At 42.7% G+C, this 17,399-nt stretch overlaps 1 gene segment (V, D, J or C); it reads left to right on the top strand.

Moving 5' to 3' along the window:
• The first annotated feature begins 2,011 nt into the window (after positions 1-2,011).
• LOC114115727 (T cell receptor alpha variable 18-like) lies at positions 2,012-6,509 on the top strand. The segment is given in 3 exon segments: positions 2,012-2,198; positions 2,330-3,948; positions 6,480-6,509. Coding segments are annotated over 2 exon segments (519 nt in total).
• Positions 6,510-17,399: the final 10,890 nt, after the last annotated feature.

The raw sequence follows: 17,399 nt of genomic DNA, 5'->3' as shown, positions 1-17,399 counted from the left end.
GATGCTTTCTAAGGCCCACTTGAGTTCACATTCCAGGATGTCTGGCTCTAAGTTAGTGATCACACCATCGTGATTATCCCAGTCATGAAGATCCTTTTTGTACAGTTCTTCTGTGTATTCTTGCCACCTCTTCTTAATATCTTCTGCTTCTGTTAGGTCCATACAATTTCTGTCCTTTATCAAGCCCATCTTTGCATGAAAAATACCCTGATTTTAGAAAAATGGATCATTTGACTGTTGAGAATTTCTATGTCCATTAGTAGGTATCATTTGAAGAAGATTGCTCTTGTGTTCAACTGACTTGGTCATTGCCATTTAGAAACATTTATTTTTAATTGGAAGATAATCGGAAATCTAAAGGTAAAAGGATGACACTAGAACCCTTCCTAACTCGATACACAAAATAAACTGAAAATAGATTAACGACTTAAATGAAGGCCAGAATCCATAAAACTCTTAGAGGAAAACATAGGCAGTACACTCTTTGACATACATCAGAGCACGATCCTCTTTGACCCACCTCCTAGAGTATTGGAAATAAAAACAAAAATAAACAAATTGGACTCAATTAAACTATAAGTCACAGCATTGTTCCTGGCTTGACAGCACTGCCCTGAGAGCCCGTGTAAGACAACCTCCCAGCTGTCTGCAGCCGCAGCATCCCCATGCCTTAGAATGGTGTATGTCAGCAAAGAGCAATGTTTTGACTTCTTACCATAATACAGTCTTACTTTGCATAAGGTAAACCCAACCCTAGAGAAAACAAGCTATGAAATGACCGTGTTAAATCTTCTGCTGAGTTCACTTCACTGGCACAAATAATTGCACAGGAAACCAGACAAATGGGCTGACAGACACTGAGCAAACAATTCTTTCCATAGAGATTCCTGAATCCACAATATAACAAACAGAAGACAGAGAAACACCATGTGCACATGCCTCTGGAATGAAGAGTGCCTGGCTAACATACTAAGCATCTAAACTTGCCATTCCAAAAAATACTGAGTTGAGTTAAAACAACTATGTGACAAGAAGTAAAACGATATTTATTGTGTTTCAAGAACCAAGGATCTAAGTAAGGTCACCTGTCCCTCATGAGGCTAAAGGGGTAAGGTTGCCGACATCCAAGGATGGTCCAACTCCCCTCCACTCTGTCTCCCCAACCCCTGCCTTGCATATCTCTCTCTCTCTTTTATCAACATTCCTTCTCTCCTTGTCAGAGGTCCACAATATTTAAGTATTTCAGAATCTCCGTTGTCCTATTCTGTCTCAATTCCACAATGAGACAGCTGCACTATTTTGGTAAATCCCTCGTGCACTGGGGCCTGGAAGCTGCCTCCATGAAGTAAGCCAGGCAATGTTAGTGCTCATCTCATCTGTTTTCCTTATCCCTGTGCTCCCTGATGTTCAAGGTCCAAAAATAATTTTCCAATTGGACGATCAACTCTACCATTGTCAGTGAAAAAGAAGTCATGTATTTTACTTTTATTGTGTTTTACAAATCTGTCATTCCATGATAAATCAGGATAATAACCTTATCACTTAACTACACATTATTTGACACCTGCCTTAGATAAAATTTTCTCCACGGCATGTTGACAGAGTCAACATGAATATAACTACTTCAGAGAGATGACTTGGGGAGAGGAGGGAGCACTTTCCATACAGAGGGCTCCTTCTCTACCCATGGGAACTGAGGCACATGCAAGGAAGGAACCTCTGACTATTCCATCTTGAAACTGTAACTGGGGTTTCTTGCGAAGCTAGAGATACCTGTACCATTCAAAAAATTATGGAAGTAATAATAGAATATTCCCCAAGCACGCTTATATCTAGGACTCTCTTCTTAGGGTCCTGTCCCATTCTCCTGTATGTAATCCCACTAACTATTATCAGGAGGAATAGGTCAGACCGGACTGTGGTGCAATTTTCTTGATCACCACCAGAGGGCGGGCTGCCTTCAGATGCGGTTCCTCACTATATTCAGGAGCTGGTTTCACTTGCCTACTTTGTAGCCACAAGACAGAATATTGCTGCAGTACAGAAAGGGGCTCTCAGTTTCTGAGCGAGGAACTTCTGTAACATCCAGATGGAGGCTAGATTTGTTAGACTGGTGTATTCTAGGGAACAAGGATCGTTTCCTTTTGCGAACATGCATTCTGCCACTCACTCAGTTCTTCTGATCATCTTAATATTCAGTAAGTAACATTTTATTCTAAATGTTAATGATTTTTACTTTCTTATAACCATAGGTAAGTTATATTTTTCTTCTCTGACTGAAAACTCCTCTCCTGTACATTTCTACGATAACAAAGTGATTTTCTTGTAGGAGGGACCAATGGTGACTCAGTGAACCAGACAGAAGGCCCAGTGACTGTCTCAGAGGGGGCTCTCATGACCCTGAACTGCACTTACCAGACTGCTAATTTTGCTGCCTATCTTTTCTGGTACGTCCAGCATCTGAGCAAAGCTCCTCAAGTCCTCCTGAAGGGCTTAACAGCAGACAAGAAGGTAGAGCATGAAGGTTTTCAGGCCACTCTTGTTCAGAGTGACAGGTCCTTCCACCTGCAGAAACGGGCCGTGCAAGTATCAGACTCGGCTGTGTACTACTGTGCTCTGAGTGACACAGTGACACAGGGCTGTGGGGGAGCTGAGCACAAACCCAGAGTGCAGATGGGGCTCTGGCTGTGGGCAGCCCTGCGAGGGGGTGTTGTTTCTCTCTCCAGTGTGCTCTGCTAGAGGTATTGTCAAAGCACTTCCAGGTCTGCTCCTCAGAGCCAAGGACCTATGAATTCTTGGGTTGCCCTATAGAGAGGAATCTGGAGTGGGACAGTGCAGAAAGGAACCTAAGAGCTTTTCTCCAGAAATACCTGTTTTCAGCCCATCGACATCCTCCCAGATAGAATATCTTAAAGTGACATTAACTCTTCAGTGACAATTCAGATTATATATGCTGAAATATTTCACAATGTGTTAATGAAAATTCCAGGGCACATTGTTGATGGATGACTGTGACCTGGAAGCTAGTCTCTGGTTTTTAAAATTCAGGCCAAGATTGTGTATCCTGCTGAGTTTCACCTGCAGAACTCCATCTTCAGTGACTGGAGCTTTATTCTCTCTTTCCTTGACTTTTCCATCCCTTCTGGTTGCTCCAGAAATGCTGCTGCCTAAGTGAGTTCCAGGAGGAGAGTTTCTGACAAGATACTCCTTCTGTCAAGGGCCCTGTGGATGACAGCAGCCCACTCTGTAAACATCACAGGGGTTGTGTGTATTGTTTGTATTCAATGGGTACAGGATATTCTCTTTGCTAATAACCTCATCTCAGGGAATTGAATGCCAAAGAATGTTCAAATTACCATACAGTTGCACTCATTTCACATGCTAGCAATATTATGCTCAAAATCCTTCAAGCTCTGCTTCAGCAATACGTGACCCAAGAACTTCAGATGTACAAGCTGAGTTTAGAAAAGGCAGAGGAACCAGGGATCAAATTACCAACACCAGCTGGATCACAGAAAAAAGCAAAGGAATTTAAAAAAATCTTCTTCTGTTTCATCGACTATTCTAAAGCCTTTTACTGTGTGGATCACAACAAAGTGTGGAAAATTCTTAAAGAGATGGGAATACCCAAGAAACCTGTGTGCAGGACAAGAAGCAACAGTTAGTACTGCACATTGAACAATGGACTGGTTCAAATTCGGAAAAAGAGCACTCCAAGGCTGTATATTGTCACCCTGCTTATTTAACTCACATGCAGAGTCCATCCCTGACCCAGGGATGGAACCCTCATCTCCTCAGTTGGCAGGCAGATTCTTTACTGCTGAGCTACTGGGGAATCCCAGTTTATGGACACAACTACTTAAATGCAGAGTTTAGTAGTTACAGTAGTTTTATGGTCTTGGCAGATGTCACCATCTTCACTTAGGGTGAATCCACACCCACCTGAAGGTAAGCACTGCCTTCCTCCCTGACATCCTAGAGTCCTGCACACTGGGTGCTGGCCACCTGAGCACTGGGGGTTCTACAGCTTAATACAGAGGCCTAGAAATGGAGAGGGGGATGCAAGAACAAAAATAAATAAATAAATCTTAACAGTGGGGAAATACAAGTATTCTAGCAGGTTTTATTTCCCTGGTGGTAACTACATCAGTTCTCTGCTTTCAGTCTGATCCCTCATTTCACGTATTGGGGTCCAGGCTAGTGGGAGTACAGACAGGGCAAAGGATTTTTTTTTTTTGCTTCCCTGCTCCTCAATCAACTGAAAGCAATTAAAGTTAGGAATTGTGTCTGATTTTTGTTTCCACATTGCAGACAACCCTGTAAATTTCCAGAATGAATGCTGGAAGCTAGGGATTCCTGAAAATGCACAAGAGTTTACGAGAATCTAGGTGATCTGCTCAGCCAGAGAGTCCTGCCAGCATGATAATTTCAACTCAAGATGCTAATTTTAGGTGGAGGGTTGGTTCAGTGATTAGGAGTCTGCATTCACATTGCAGGAGGCCCAGGTTCAATTCCTGGTCAAGGAACTAGATCCCACACGCCTAAAATAAGACCTGGTGCAGACAAGAAACAAAGAGAAAGAACAGCTCAGCAAACAGATGTGCATTAAAAATGACCCTAGTTTTGGTAAGAACTAACAAAATTCATTTTACCAGGTGAGAAAATCTCTGTAGGTGAAAAAGGCACATTTGAAGAAGACTGTTCTTGAGTTCAACTGACTTAGTCACAGCCATTGTTATTGGATTGACAACGCTGCCCCAAGCGCGCATGTAAGGCAACCTCACAGCTGTCTGCAGCTGCAGCATTCCCATGCCTTAGAATGGTTTATGTCAGCAAAGAACAATGGCAACAATTCTTACCATAATGTAGTCAGACTTTGCATAAAATAAACCCTATCCTAGAGAAAAGAACAAGCTATGAAATGACCCCATAAATCTTCTGCTGGGTTCACTTCACTGGCACAAATAATTGCACAGGAAACCAGACAAATGGGCTGACAGACACTGAGCAAACAGTACTTTCTATAGAGATGCCTGAATCCCTAATAATACTAATAGAAGACAGATGAGCACCACGTGCACATGCCTCTGGAACGAGAGTGCCGGGCTAACATATTAAGCATCCAAACTTGACATTCTAAAAATACTTAGTTGAGTTAAAACAACTATGTGACAAGAAGGGAAACGATAGTGTTTGTGTTTCAAGAACCAAGATACCTAATTAAGGCCACCTGTCCCTCATGAGGCTAAAGGCATATGGTTGCCATCATCCAAGGATGGTCCGACTCCCCCCGCCCCCGCTCTCTCCCCACAAGCCCTGCCTTGCACTTATCTCTCTCTCTCTTTTTGTCAACATTCCTCCTCTCCTGTACAGAGGTCCACAATTTTTAGGTATTTCAGGATCTCCGTTTTCGTATTCTGTCTCAATCCCACAATGAGACAGCTGCACTATTTTTGGTAAACCCTTCACGCACTGGTGCCTGGAAGCTGCCCCCATGAAGGAAGCTGGGCAATGTTAGTGCTTATCTCATCTGTTTTCCTTATCTCTGTGCTCCCTGATGTTCAAGGTCCAAAAATATTTTTCCAATTGGAAGATCAACTCTACCAATATCAGTGAAAAATGTCACGTTTTTACTTTTATTGTGTTTTACAAATCTGTCATTCCATGATAAATCAGGATAATAACCTTATCACTTAACTACACATTATTTGACACCTGCCTTAGATAAAATTTCCTCCATGGCATGTTGGCAGAGTCAACATGAATATAACTACTTCAGAGAAATGACTTGGGTTGAGGAGGAAGCACTTTCCATACAGAGGGAGCCTTCTCTGACCCATGGGAATCAGACATAAGGAAGGAACCTCTGACTATTCCATCTAGAAATTGTAACTGGACTTTCTTGCGAAGCTAGAGATACCTGTACCATGCATAAAATTATGGAAGTAATAATAGAATATTTCCCTAAGCACGCTTAAGTTTAGGACTCTCTTCTTCGGGTCCTGTCCCATTCGCCTGTATGTACCCCCACAAGCTATTATCAGGAGAAATAAGTCACACCAGGCTGTGGTGCAATTTTCACGATCACCACCAGAGAGTGGGGCTTCCTTCAGATGCGGTTCCTCACTGTATTCAGGAGCTGGTTTCATTTGCCTGCTTTGTAGCCAGAAGACAGAATATTGCTGCAGTACAGAAAGGGGCTCTCAGTTTCTGAGCGAGGAGCTTCTGTAACATTCACATGGAGACTAGATTTATTAGATTTGTGTATTGCAGGGAACAAGGATCGTTTTCTTTTGCGAACATGCATTCTGCCACTCACTCAGTTCTTCTGATCATCGTAATACTCAGTAAGTAACATTATATTGTAAATGTTAATAATTTTTCATTTTCCTATGATTATAGGTAAGTTTTATATTACTTCCCTGGCTGAAAACTCTCCTCCTGTACATTTCTAGTATAATAAAGTGATTCTCTTCCAGGAGGGACCAATAGTGACTCAGTGAACCAAACAGAAGGCTCAGTGACTGTCTCAGAGGGGGCTCTCATGATCCTGAACTGCACTTACCAGACGCCTGAGTTTTCTCCCTATCTTTTCTGGTATATCCAGCATCTCAACAAAGCTCCTCAACTCCTCCTGAAGGGCTCGATGTCAGACCCGAAGCCAAAGAGTGAAGGTTTTCAGGCCACTCTTGTTCAGAGTGACAGGTCCTTCCACCTGCAGAAATGGGCAGTGCAAGCATCAGACTCGGCTGTGTACTACTGTGTTCTGAGTGACACAGTGACACAGGGCTGCAGGGGGAACTGAGCACAAACCCAGAGTGCAGATGGGGCTCTGGCTGTGGGCAGCCCTGCAAGGGGGTGGCTCTTTCTGTCTTAGGTGTTTTATGCTAGTTGTGTGGTTGTTTATGTACTAAGTCATGTCCAACAGTTTTGCGACCCTGTGACTGTAGTGGGCTCTTCTGTCCATGGGATTTCCCAGGCAAGAAGACTGGACTGGGTTGCCGTTTCTTTCTCCTGGAAATTATCCCAACCCAGGAATGGTACCCATGTCTCCTGTTTGTCAGGCAGATTCTTTACCACTGAGCCACCTGAGAGGCCCTGTTTTATGCCAGAGGCATCATCAAAGTACTTTCAGCTCTGACGCTCATTGCCAAGAACCCTGCAATTCTTGGATTGGTCTACAGAGAGGAATCTGGGAGGAACAGTGAAAAGAGGAATTTAAATGGCCTTCTCCAGAAATGCCTGTTTTTAGCCCAGTCACATTTCTCCAGATGACATAGAATTCCTGGAAGTGACATTAATTCTGTTCAAGGACAGTTCAGTTGATATATGCTGAAATATGTCACAACCTGTTGATGGAAACTCCCAGGGCACCTCGTTCATGGATGAATGTATGGCCTTGAAGCTTCTGTCTGAGTTTATAATTCAGCCCAGAATTTTGTGTCTTGCTGAGTTTCACCTGCAGACAGTCCATCTTTAGTGACTGGGACCTTCACGCTCTCTTCCCTTGACTTTTCCACCTCTTATGGTTGCTCAAGAAATGCTGTTGCTGTGAGACCCATGAAGATGGTTTCCTGAGAAGATACTCCTTCTGTCAAGGGCCCCATGGGCCAGGGCAGTCTAGTCAGTGAACATTTTGTGCATGAGGTTCTTGCTTATATGTTGGTGACACAGCTCCACCCGCATCTTGTCATCATGGCAGCTCTTTAAGAATGCTAGGTTGTGATCCCAATCGTGGGTCTTGAGAATCTGTGCTGTGAGAAATTCTGGACATAAGGATGACCACGGAACCTGAAATATTATTTTTTTCGCTGTATTGGGGCCCCTAATCCTTTTGAAATGGCTCAAATTCAGTGACCAAATAAACATTCAGTCCGTTAGTGAAAAGAGGGCCCATGGACTTTTGTTGACCGGGATTCTAAATTCTTGACGTATTCACAATGTTCCCACAGCAGAGGAGCAGAAAACAGAGAAATGTGTGGCTCTCACTGTAACTTGCAATGAATAAAACTCACTGAGAGAAATTCGTCCTGGCATTCTGGAGGTCTCTGAACCTCACCCGTCCTTTATCCCTCTTGTATGGTTCTGTGGGACTGACAGGTAAAGATGAAGGTTTTGCAGAGCCTGAGCCTTCTGTGATTTCAGAGACTTCTTAAGGAAAAGAAATGACATTGCAGAGTCAAGTTTCCTGGGCCCAGGACACTAAGGGATGCTGAAATACAAGCTGAATTTGCTTCATGGTAAACCCTCTCCATAAATTTTACCCTCCTCTTTAATATCAAAGCATTATAACCATCTTACTTTGCCCTGATATTGGCAGATTAGAACCCCCCAGGACTCTTTATGTCTCAGCACTTGATCTGTAATTAATATGAGTATTTTCAGCTCTATCACTTTTTAAATAACAGCTTTATACAGATGATTCACATATCATCACCTTCACGCTTTTAACTGTACAACTGAGTGGTTTGCATGTTCACAGAGTTGTACAGTCATCAGCACTATCTGATTCCAGAACACCACCCCAGGAAGAAACTTGGTGCCCATTAGCAGTCACTCCCATTCCCCGTTTCCCCCAGACACGGGCATCCACACCTCTGTTCTCTGTCTCTGTGGATGTGATGGTTCTGGGCGTTTCCTAGAGATAGGATCAGCTCACATATGACTGTTTGTACCTGTCTTCTTTCGCCTCGTGGAGTCTCTCCATGGCGTGTCTCCATATCAGCTCCTCACTACGCCTTATGGTCACTTAATAGGCTGCTCTGTGATACCACCTATTCTCCTTATCCATTCTCCACTTGAAGAATTATTGTTTTGTAAACATTTTGGTTATTTCCACTTTTTAGCTCTTATGAAAAATGCTGTATGAGCACTCATGTGCAGCAGCTCTATTGCTCTAAGCGAATGTACTTTCAGTTAGAGGTTTGATGTTTTGTGTTTTCATATTTGTTTCATTTCATTTTGCTTTATTTGGTACCAACATTTCCTTATGGATGTAAAATGAGTAAGTACAAGAGAAAATGCTCTTTAAAATTATGCTTTAATGCTTACTTGAGATACAATCATTCCAAGCTATACCTGCATTCACTCAGGAAAACTTTTGAGCACATACTCATATGTGTCAGTTATATGAATGCTGCTGCTGCTGCTGCTAAGTCGCTTCAGTCGTGTCTGACTCTGTGCGACCCCACAGATGGCAGCCCACCAGGCTCCCCCGTCCCTGGGATTCTCCAGGCAAGAACACTGGAGTGGGTTGCCATTTCCTTCTTCAATGCACGAAAGTAAAAAGTGAAAGTGAAGTCTCTCAGTCATGTCCGACTCTTCACGACCCCATGGACTGCAGCCTACCAGGCTCCTCGATCCATGGGATTTTCCAGGCAAGAGTATTGAAGTGGGTTGCCATTGCCTTCTCCAGCCATATGAATAAGTGTTGAGAATATAGTATACATGACCGAGTCTCCTGCTTTAGGATTGTATTGCTTTAAGACAACACACGTGTCTTAAAATAATGTTTCTTTCACAAATCATTTTATTCACTCACTGAGCTCTGCTTGTCTCCAGTATGTGACATTGGCAGGTTTATGGGCAATGGGCTAAGCATTTTAAATCCCTCTCTACCTCTTCAGGTGGATACTAGAAAACTTCCAATTTACAAATCTTAAAATTGAGGTGTAGACATGTTTAGTAACTTAATCAAGGTTACATAACCAGTTAGGAGCAGAGCTTGGGTAGGATGTCAATCATTCTGAAGCATGACTAATATTCTTAAAAGCTAGTTGATAGAACCATCATGAAATCTGTTTTTTTGTTGTTGTTAAATACCATTGTCTTCTTAGAATTTTATAATTTTTGAAATTTTCATTTGATGAAAAATAAGTTAATGTAATAATCAAAGCTATATTTTCCTCCATGGGCAATCACAGTAGTCTGTATATATTCCTGAACACTGAAGCCAAAAAATTGGAGTCATCATCTTTTATGTCTTTGAACATAAAGTTGCTCAGATTTCTGTGACTGAATGACCTGCTTATTCCAGGGCTAATAGCTGAGCCTCAGTAGCCATATGAAAGGGGACATACATTACAGGTCTTTGCCATGGAAATGAGGACTATATTTTTCAAATTAAAAAAACCCCTTCGTGTGGCAAATATGTCTCCTCATTGGGACTATAAGACATAACATTTTCTGTTCTGCTACAGTGTATATCTTATTAAAGCAAATTCTTTTTTAGACAATTAGTAATTATGGGTCTGGGCTTCCCCAGGGGCTCAGTGGTACAGAATCTGCCTGCATATGCAGAAGATCTTCTTCAGGATGAGTTCAACCCCTGGGTTGAGCAGATACCTTGGAGAAATATATAGCAACCCAACCCAGTATTCTGGTCTTGGAAATCCCATGGACATAGGAGCCTGGTGGGTTATAGTTCATGGGGTTGGAAAGAGTTGGGCACAACGTAGCAACTAAAGAACAACAATATGGGCATGATGAGGAAGTTTCATTGCTTTTTCAAAGCACATTAGTAATATGTGCCAAAGCAAACCTTTCAAAGGCAATTTTCTCTCAATATAAAAGCCTAAAATCTAGTGTTTGCTTTAGTGGCTTCAAGAATTTCTAGGGTTTTCAAGTGAAAGCTACCTGATAAAGCTGAGAGGGAGGGTAAAAAGAATGCTGGTCCATCTTCCTCTCTAGCATTAAGCAAATTGATTTATCAAGAATTCTCGAGGTCAGAATACTGGAGTGGGTAGTCATTCCCTTCTCCAGGGGACCTTCCCAACCCAGGGAAAACCCAGGTTTTCCACACTGCAGGCTGATTCTTTACCAGCTGAGCCACCAGGGAAAGCCTTTATGAAGAAATTTTGATGACCTTGGTCTTACATGTTCTCATGGACCTATGTCTAGAGCAGTGAGACACAACTCCTAATATTTAAGATGTCAAAGAGTTTTAAGACTATGATGCAAGCAACAGATGTCAATGGAGATTGAATTGTGCTGGCATTTCTAACAGGATTTCTATTGACTTTGATAATGCTTTGGCTCCGGATTTGTGTATTTTTAGGGTTTTCCCTATCATAATTTGCACCACATTAATGGGTGTGGTTTGGAAGAGTTGGGGGTGATTCACAAATATATGCATTGAGTTTTAACAGGAGTTCTTATATTTAGGCACTGACTAAAATTTTCTGAATTTACTTTTGTTTACACACATACACACATGCAAATTGTGATCACATACCCATGTATCTCTCCCCCTGCTGCTATTTAACATGGCACACACTTGACAGATTTTGTGACGCAGAGGCAAGATATGAAATCATTCATAGACAACAAAATATTTTGCAGGTAACTTTTACCAGATTCCATAGGAGGCAGAAACAAGGATTGAAGCGAAAAATTCTGCTTTTCTGTTAGAGTCGAAACCCCATTGTTCCTTTTGATTCTCTGATGCGAAGGAGAATGAACTGAACATGATTCCATTTTACTATTGTTTATTTCTAGTCTGAGAGTGTTCTAATTCGACAAACTGATGTGCAGAAGTCTAGCATTTCCCTCCTAGGAAGGAAAGCTGTGACCCGACACAGACACACTGCCTTCCAGCTGCTGACTCAGCTTCCTGCGTGGGGCAGAAGCATCCCACAGCCCCGAAGCTCTGCCTGGACCTCTTGAGCACAGGGTCCAGAATTCAGATCTGGATCTGAAATGGAGCAGAGGATGCATCACTGTAGAGAGGAGCTGCCCATATGCTGGTTGCCAGTGCGCCGAGGGCGGGCAGAGCCTCTGTCTGTCTTGGTGAGGGTGGCCACACACAGGACTCATGCCCTTTCTCAGTGCCAAGGTTGGTGGGGCGGAGTAGAGCATTGCTACCTGATGCATCTGGAAAGGCAGGGATAATGGGCAATGGAATCGGGGCATTAGGTCCTAAGGCACTTCATCCCCTGTACCATCATGGGTGTAAATAAAGGCTCTTTCCTGCAGGATCCCCCATGACCCAGAAGGTAACTCAAGTCCAGTCTGCAGTTTCTGTGGTGGAGAAGGAGGCTGCAACCTTGGACTGTGCATATGAAGCTAGTAGTTATGGTTATTATTTAAAAATCAGACATCACATCAAAAACTGGATTTCTAGCTTCTCTATAAAAATCTCTAAGAGCACAACATCCTCTGGGATAGAGGTCAAAAGTCGTGTCTGATTGCATAATGCCTTTGACATAGACTCATTTTATGTTTAAAATCTATGCAGATTTACCATACACAACATGAATAGTCCAAAAATAAAATTTTAAATTATTAGTCATAATATAGAAGCTGATCCACAAAGCAAACAAATCTGAATTAACGTCTCATGGAAATATACCTGTTTTCTTCCCTGTGATTTTTATCATCACAGCATGAATCCCAGTGTGAGAAATTTCAGTATAGTTTATTCATTAATTCTTGGTTTTCTGGCCAGCACTGGGGAAACATTAGTTGGCAAAACAGATGTGATGTTGCTTTGATGGAGCTCATGTCCCAGGGGGCTGTATGGTCTCCAGTACAGGATAGGAGGCAGAAAGGACCTCACAGCACAGACTGTGTGACCTTAAGCAGGTCGTTCGCTCTGACTTTCTGCTTCCTCATCTGTAAAGTGTAAAGGTTAGTCATGAAGCTGTTGTTGAGTTAGTGTGAGTCGCTCAGTCGTGTGCAACTCTTTTGCGACCCTGTGGACTGTAGGGTGCCAGGCTCCTCTGTCCATGGCATTCCCCAGGCAGGATGACTCGAGTGGGTTGCCATTTTTTTCCTTCAGGGGATCTTCCCGACCCAGGGACTGCACTTATGTTTCCTGTATTGCAGACAGATATTTTTTCCATCTGAGCCACCAGGGAAGTCCTTTCCAAAATTTTACTCACCTCACAGGACTGCTTAGTTCACTATCCTTTTTGAGTTCCTAACACCCTCCCTGACTTAAGAAAGGACTATTAGATGTTGTAGAAGTTATCAAGGCGCTGCTCACATCGCTTCCCAGTGTAATAAGAAGCCACGGGTGCAGGAAGAGAGTAGAGTGACGAGGGAAGCCACCTGCCTTTAACACATCAGAAGTACTGTTCTGAGTCGCTGGACGGGAGAGGCCGGAGGAAAAGGCACAGGCATGCAGGCAGGAGGGGAGGACAGGCCCAGACTTCGCTCTTTCATCCCAAACACTTTTGTATACATTTGATATCATCCTTAATAAAAGGATGAATTGAAATTAGCTGGATTCAAACTCTGTCATCTGCATCACAACTTGACTTTTGAGGCACTCCTTAGCCTCTCTGTGCATCAGTTTCTTAATATGTAAAATGGTAATAATAGAACATACTTCATGGATTTAAGAATCAAAATCATCTATATATCTCTATCTGTTTAAAATCATTATAAAATTAAATTATATATAAACACACCTGCCTGTGTGTTTTATAGAAATAAAATTTTAAGCATAGGTACGTATTATGGCATCTTGATACAGCAGGGATCACTCACTGATGACCGTTATTAATGTAAAAGGCAGAATTTGTTCCAGTACCTACATCAGATTTTCATTCATGTCATTATTTTTATAACACAAGGTTTCTCCTTATTTTCCAGGAAAGGAACCCAAGCTCAGTAAAAAGCCAGGGCCATGTCGGCGCTGCTACTAATGTTTCCTACAGGGTTTGGTAGCCCTGTGGTCAATGTTTTCATTCTCAGCAGCCCCTCCAGACAAGCCCCGAGTCCTGACAGAGAAGAGCAGGTGACTTATGCTCAACATAAAAGTACCCTTCTCAGGGCCAGGCAGGGACACTTTAATTCCCCTGGCTATATAACTGAAGGTGTATTTTCCCATATTTGTTGACAGTCAATGAAAGAATGCTCTAAGCCCTGATCAATATTCACTGCAGCCTTCAAACTGATTTGCTTTCAGCCTTGCACACAGTTAGTAAACATTCAGCAAAGTTCCACACGTCAAGATAAAAGATAATGAAGAAATGGCATTTTTTCACCTGAAAAAAAATGTACTGCTATTGGATAACTTGTGAGACAGAATATCTCTATAAGTTAAGGGGGGATTTTTTCTGTTTTTATTTTAAGGCTATATAAATACTTTTTCAATATATCTGAAATATGATTGATGAATTAATTTTCCCTGAGATGACGTGATCACTGGCAAAGAGGATATTCTCATCCCGTCCCCAGTTTGAAGACAGGCTGCCGTTGGAGTGGACTGAGTTTCTCACCTGCTCCAAGAAACTAGGAGAGAGTGTCAGCCCTTCCCAAGGCTGGAACCTCTCCCCACTCCTCTGCTCATGAGCAGGAATGTGGAGCCCCTTGGGCCAGTCTCTGCATCTCTGCTACAACTGGGCCCATTGCACAGAGTTTACCCTGCGCATCTCTGCAGGCTGAACTCCTGTCTGCAACTTTGGGACCAGACTTGCTGTAAGAACAGTGGGGGACACTGAAGGAGAAAAGAGGTATATGTTTTATTTCTGGGCAGTCTAGGAGATGTGGCATAAACACTGAATCATTGTCATTTAAAAATTTATAGGCACAACTATAAAAACGCAGAATTTAATAGTTATAATGGTTTTATTTCCTGGAGGATGTAGTCCCCATCCGTATTTAACAGGGGGGATGTCTGAACACCCACCTGAAGGTAAACACAGATTTCCTCCAAACAACCTAGAGTCTTGCACACTGGGTGTTGGACACCTGAGCACTGGGGCTTCAGCATCTTGATAAACAGGGCCTAGGAAGGAAGAGGGTGATGAAAAAACAAAACGAAATCTGAACAGTGACAGGAAAGTATCCAAGCAGTTTTCATTCCCCTGGTGGTAACTGTGTCAGCTCTCTACTTCCGGTCTGATCCCGCATTCCACATCTCTGGGTCCAGGCTAGTGGGACTACAGACAGGGCAGAGGATTCTTTTTTTTTCTTTCTTTAACCTGCTCCTCATCAACTAACAGCAGTTGGAGATAGGAATCATGTCTGTTTTGGTTTCCACATTTTAGACAACTCTGTAAGTTTCCAGAATGAATGCTGGAGCCCAGGGATTCCTGAACATGCACACAAGCTTAAGAGATCCTCGGGGATCCGCTGAGCCAGAGAGTGCTGCCAGCATGAGAACTTGACTCAAGACCCTAATTGTAGGGGGAACTTTGGTCCAGGGGCTAGGACTCTGCGCTCTGAATGCAGGGGGCCTGACTTTGATCCTTGATCAGGGAACTGGATCTCAGAAACTGAAATTCAGACCTGGCACAGCCAAAACCAAAAACAAAACAGAACAACTCAGCAAACAGCGTGCATTAAAAAAAGAATACCCTAATTTTAGAAAAATAGGTCATTTTGACTGTTGAGAAATTCTATGTCCATTATTAGGTATCATTTGAAGAAGATTGCTCTTGAGTTCCGCAGAAGGCAATGGCACCCCACTCCAGTACTATTGCCTGGAAAATACCATGGACGGAGGAGCCTGGTGGGCTGCAGTCCATTGGGTCACTAAGAGTCCGACACGACTGAGCGACTTCACTTTCACTTATCACTTTCTTGCATTGGAGAAAGAAATGGCACCCCACTCCAGTGTTCTTGCCTGGAGAATCCCAGGGATGGGGGAGCCTGGTGGGCTGCCGTCTGTGGGGTTGCACACAGTCAGACATGACTGAAGCGACTTAGCAGCAGCTCCTGAGTTCAACTGACTTGGTCATTGTCATTTAGAAACATTTATTTTTAATTTGAAGATAATTGGAAATCTACAGGTAAAAGGATGACACTAGGACCCTTCCCAACACCATACACAAAATAAACTCAAAATGGATTAACGACTTGAATGAGGGCCAGAATCCATAAAACTCCTAGAGGAAATCATAGGCAGTACAATCTTTGACATACATCACAGTACAAGCCTCTTTGACCCACCTCCTAGAGTATTGGAAATAAAAACAAAAATAAACAAATTGGACTTAATTCAACTAAGAGTCACAGCCATTGTTCCTAGGTTGACAGCACTGCCCTGACATCCCATGTAAGGCAACCTCCCAGCTGTCTGTGGAAGCAGCATTCCCATGCCTTAGAATGGTGTATGTCAGCAAAGAACAATGTCTTGACTTCTTACCGTAATATAGCCTACTTTGCATAAGGTAAACCCAACCCTAGAGAAAACAAGCTGTGAAATGACCGCGTTAAATCTTCTTCAGGGTTCACTTCACTAGCCTGGATAACTGCACAGGAAACTAGACAAATGGGCTGACAGACACTGAGCAAACAGTTCTTTCCGTAGAGATGCCTGAATCCTTAATAAAACAAATAAACAGAAGACAGATGAACACCACGTGCACATGCCTCTGGAATGCAGAGTGCCTGGCTAACATATTAACCATCTAAACTTGACATTCTAAAAAATACTTCGTTGAGTTAAAACATCTGTGTGACAAGACGTAAAATGATAGTGATTGTGTTTCAAGAACCGGGTTACCGAAGTAAGGCCACCTGTCCCTCATGAGGCTAAAGGCATAAGGTTGCTGTCATACAAAGATAGTCCAACTGCACCCCCCCTCCCCGACTCCTCCCACTCTTGCCTTGCACTTATTTCTCTCTCTCTTTTTGTCAACATTCCTCCTCTCCTTTAGAGGTCCACAATTTTTAGGTATTTCAGGATCTCCATTCTCCTATTCTGTCTCAATCCCACAATGAGACAGCTGCACTATTTTTGGTAAACCCCTCATGCACTGGTGCCTAGAAGCGGCCTCCATGAAGGAAGCTGGGCAATGTTAGTGCTCATCTCATCTGTTTTCCTTATCTCTGTGCTCCCTGACGTTCAAGGTCCAAAAATATTTTTCCAATTGGAAGATCAGCTCTACTGTTACCAATGAAAAAGAAGTCACGCATTATATTTTTATTCTGTTTTACAAATCAGTCATTCCATGATAAATCAGGATAATAACCTTAGCATTTAACTATATATTATTTGACACCTGCCTTAGATAAAATTTTCTCCACGGCATGTTGACAGAGTCAACATGAACATAACCACTTCAGAGAGATGACTTGGGGAGAGGAGGGAGCACTTTCCATACACAGGGATCCTTCTCTGACCTATAGGAATTGGAGACACATGCAAGGAAGAAACCTCTGACTATTCTGTTTAGAAATTGTAACTGGAGTTTCTTGTGAAGCTAGAGATACCTGTACCATGCAAACAATTATGGAAGTAATAATAGAATATTCCCTAAGCACGCTGATGTTAAGGACTCTCTTCTTAGGGTCCTGTCCCATTCGCCTGTATGTAATCCCACAAACTATTATCAGGAGGAATAAGTCAGACTCGACTGTAGTGCAATTTTCACGATCACCACCAGAGGGCGGGGCTTCCTTCAGATGCGGTTCCTCACTATATTCAGAAGCTGGTTTCACTTGCC

Source organism: Ovis aries, unplaced genomic scaffold (genome assembly GCF_016772045.2).
Source record: "Ovis aries strain OAR_USU_Benz2616 breed Rambouillet unplaced genomic scaffold, ARS-UI_Ramb_v3.0 scaffold_244, whole genome shotgun sequence".
NCBI lineage: Eukaryota > Metazoa > Chordata > Mammalia > Artiodactyla > Bovidae > Ovis > Ovis aries.
This window is presented reverse-complemented; position numbering and strand designations above follow the sequence as displayed.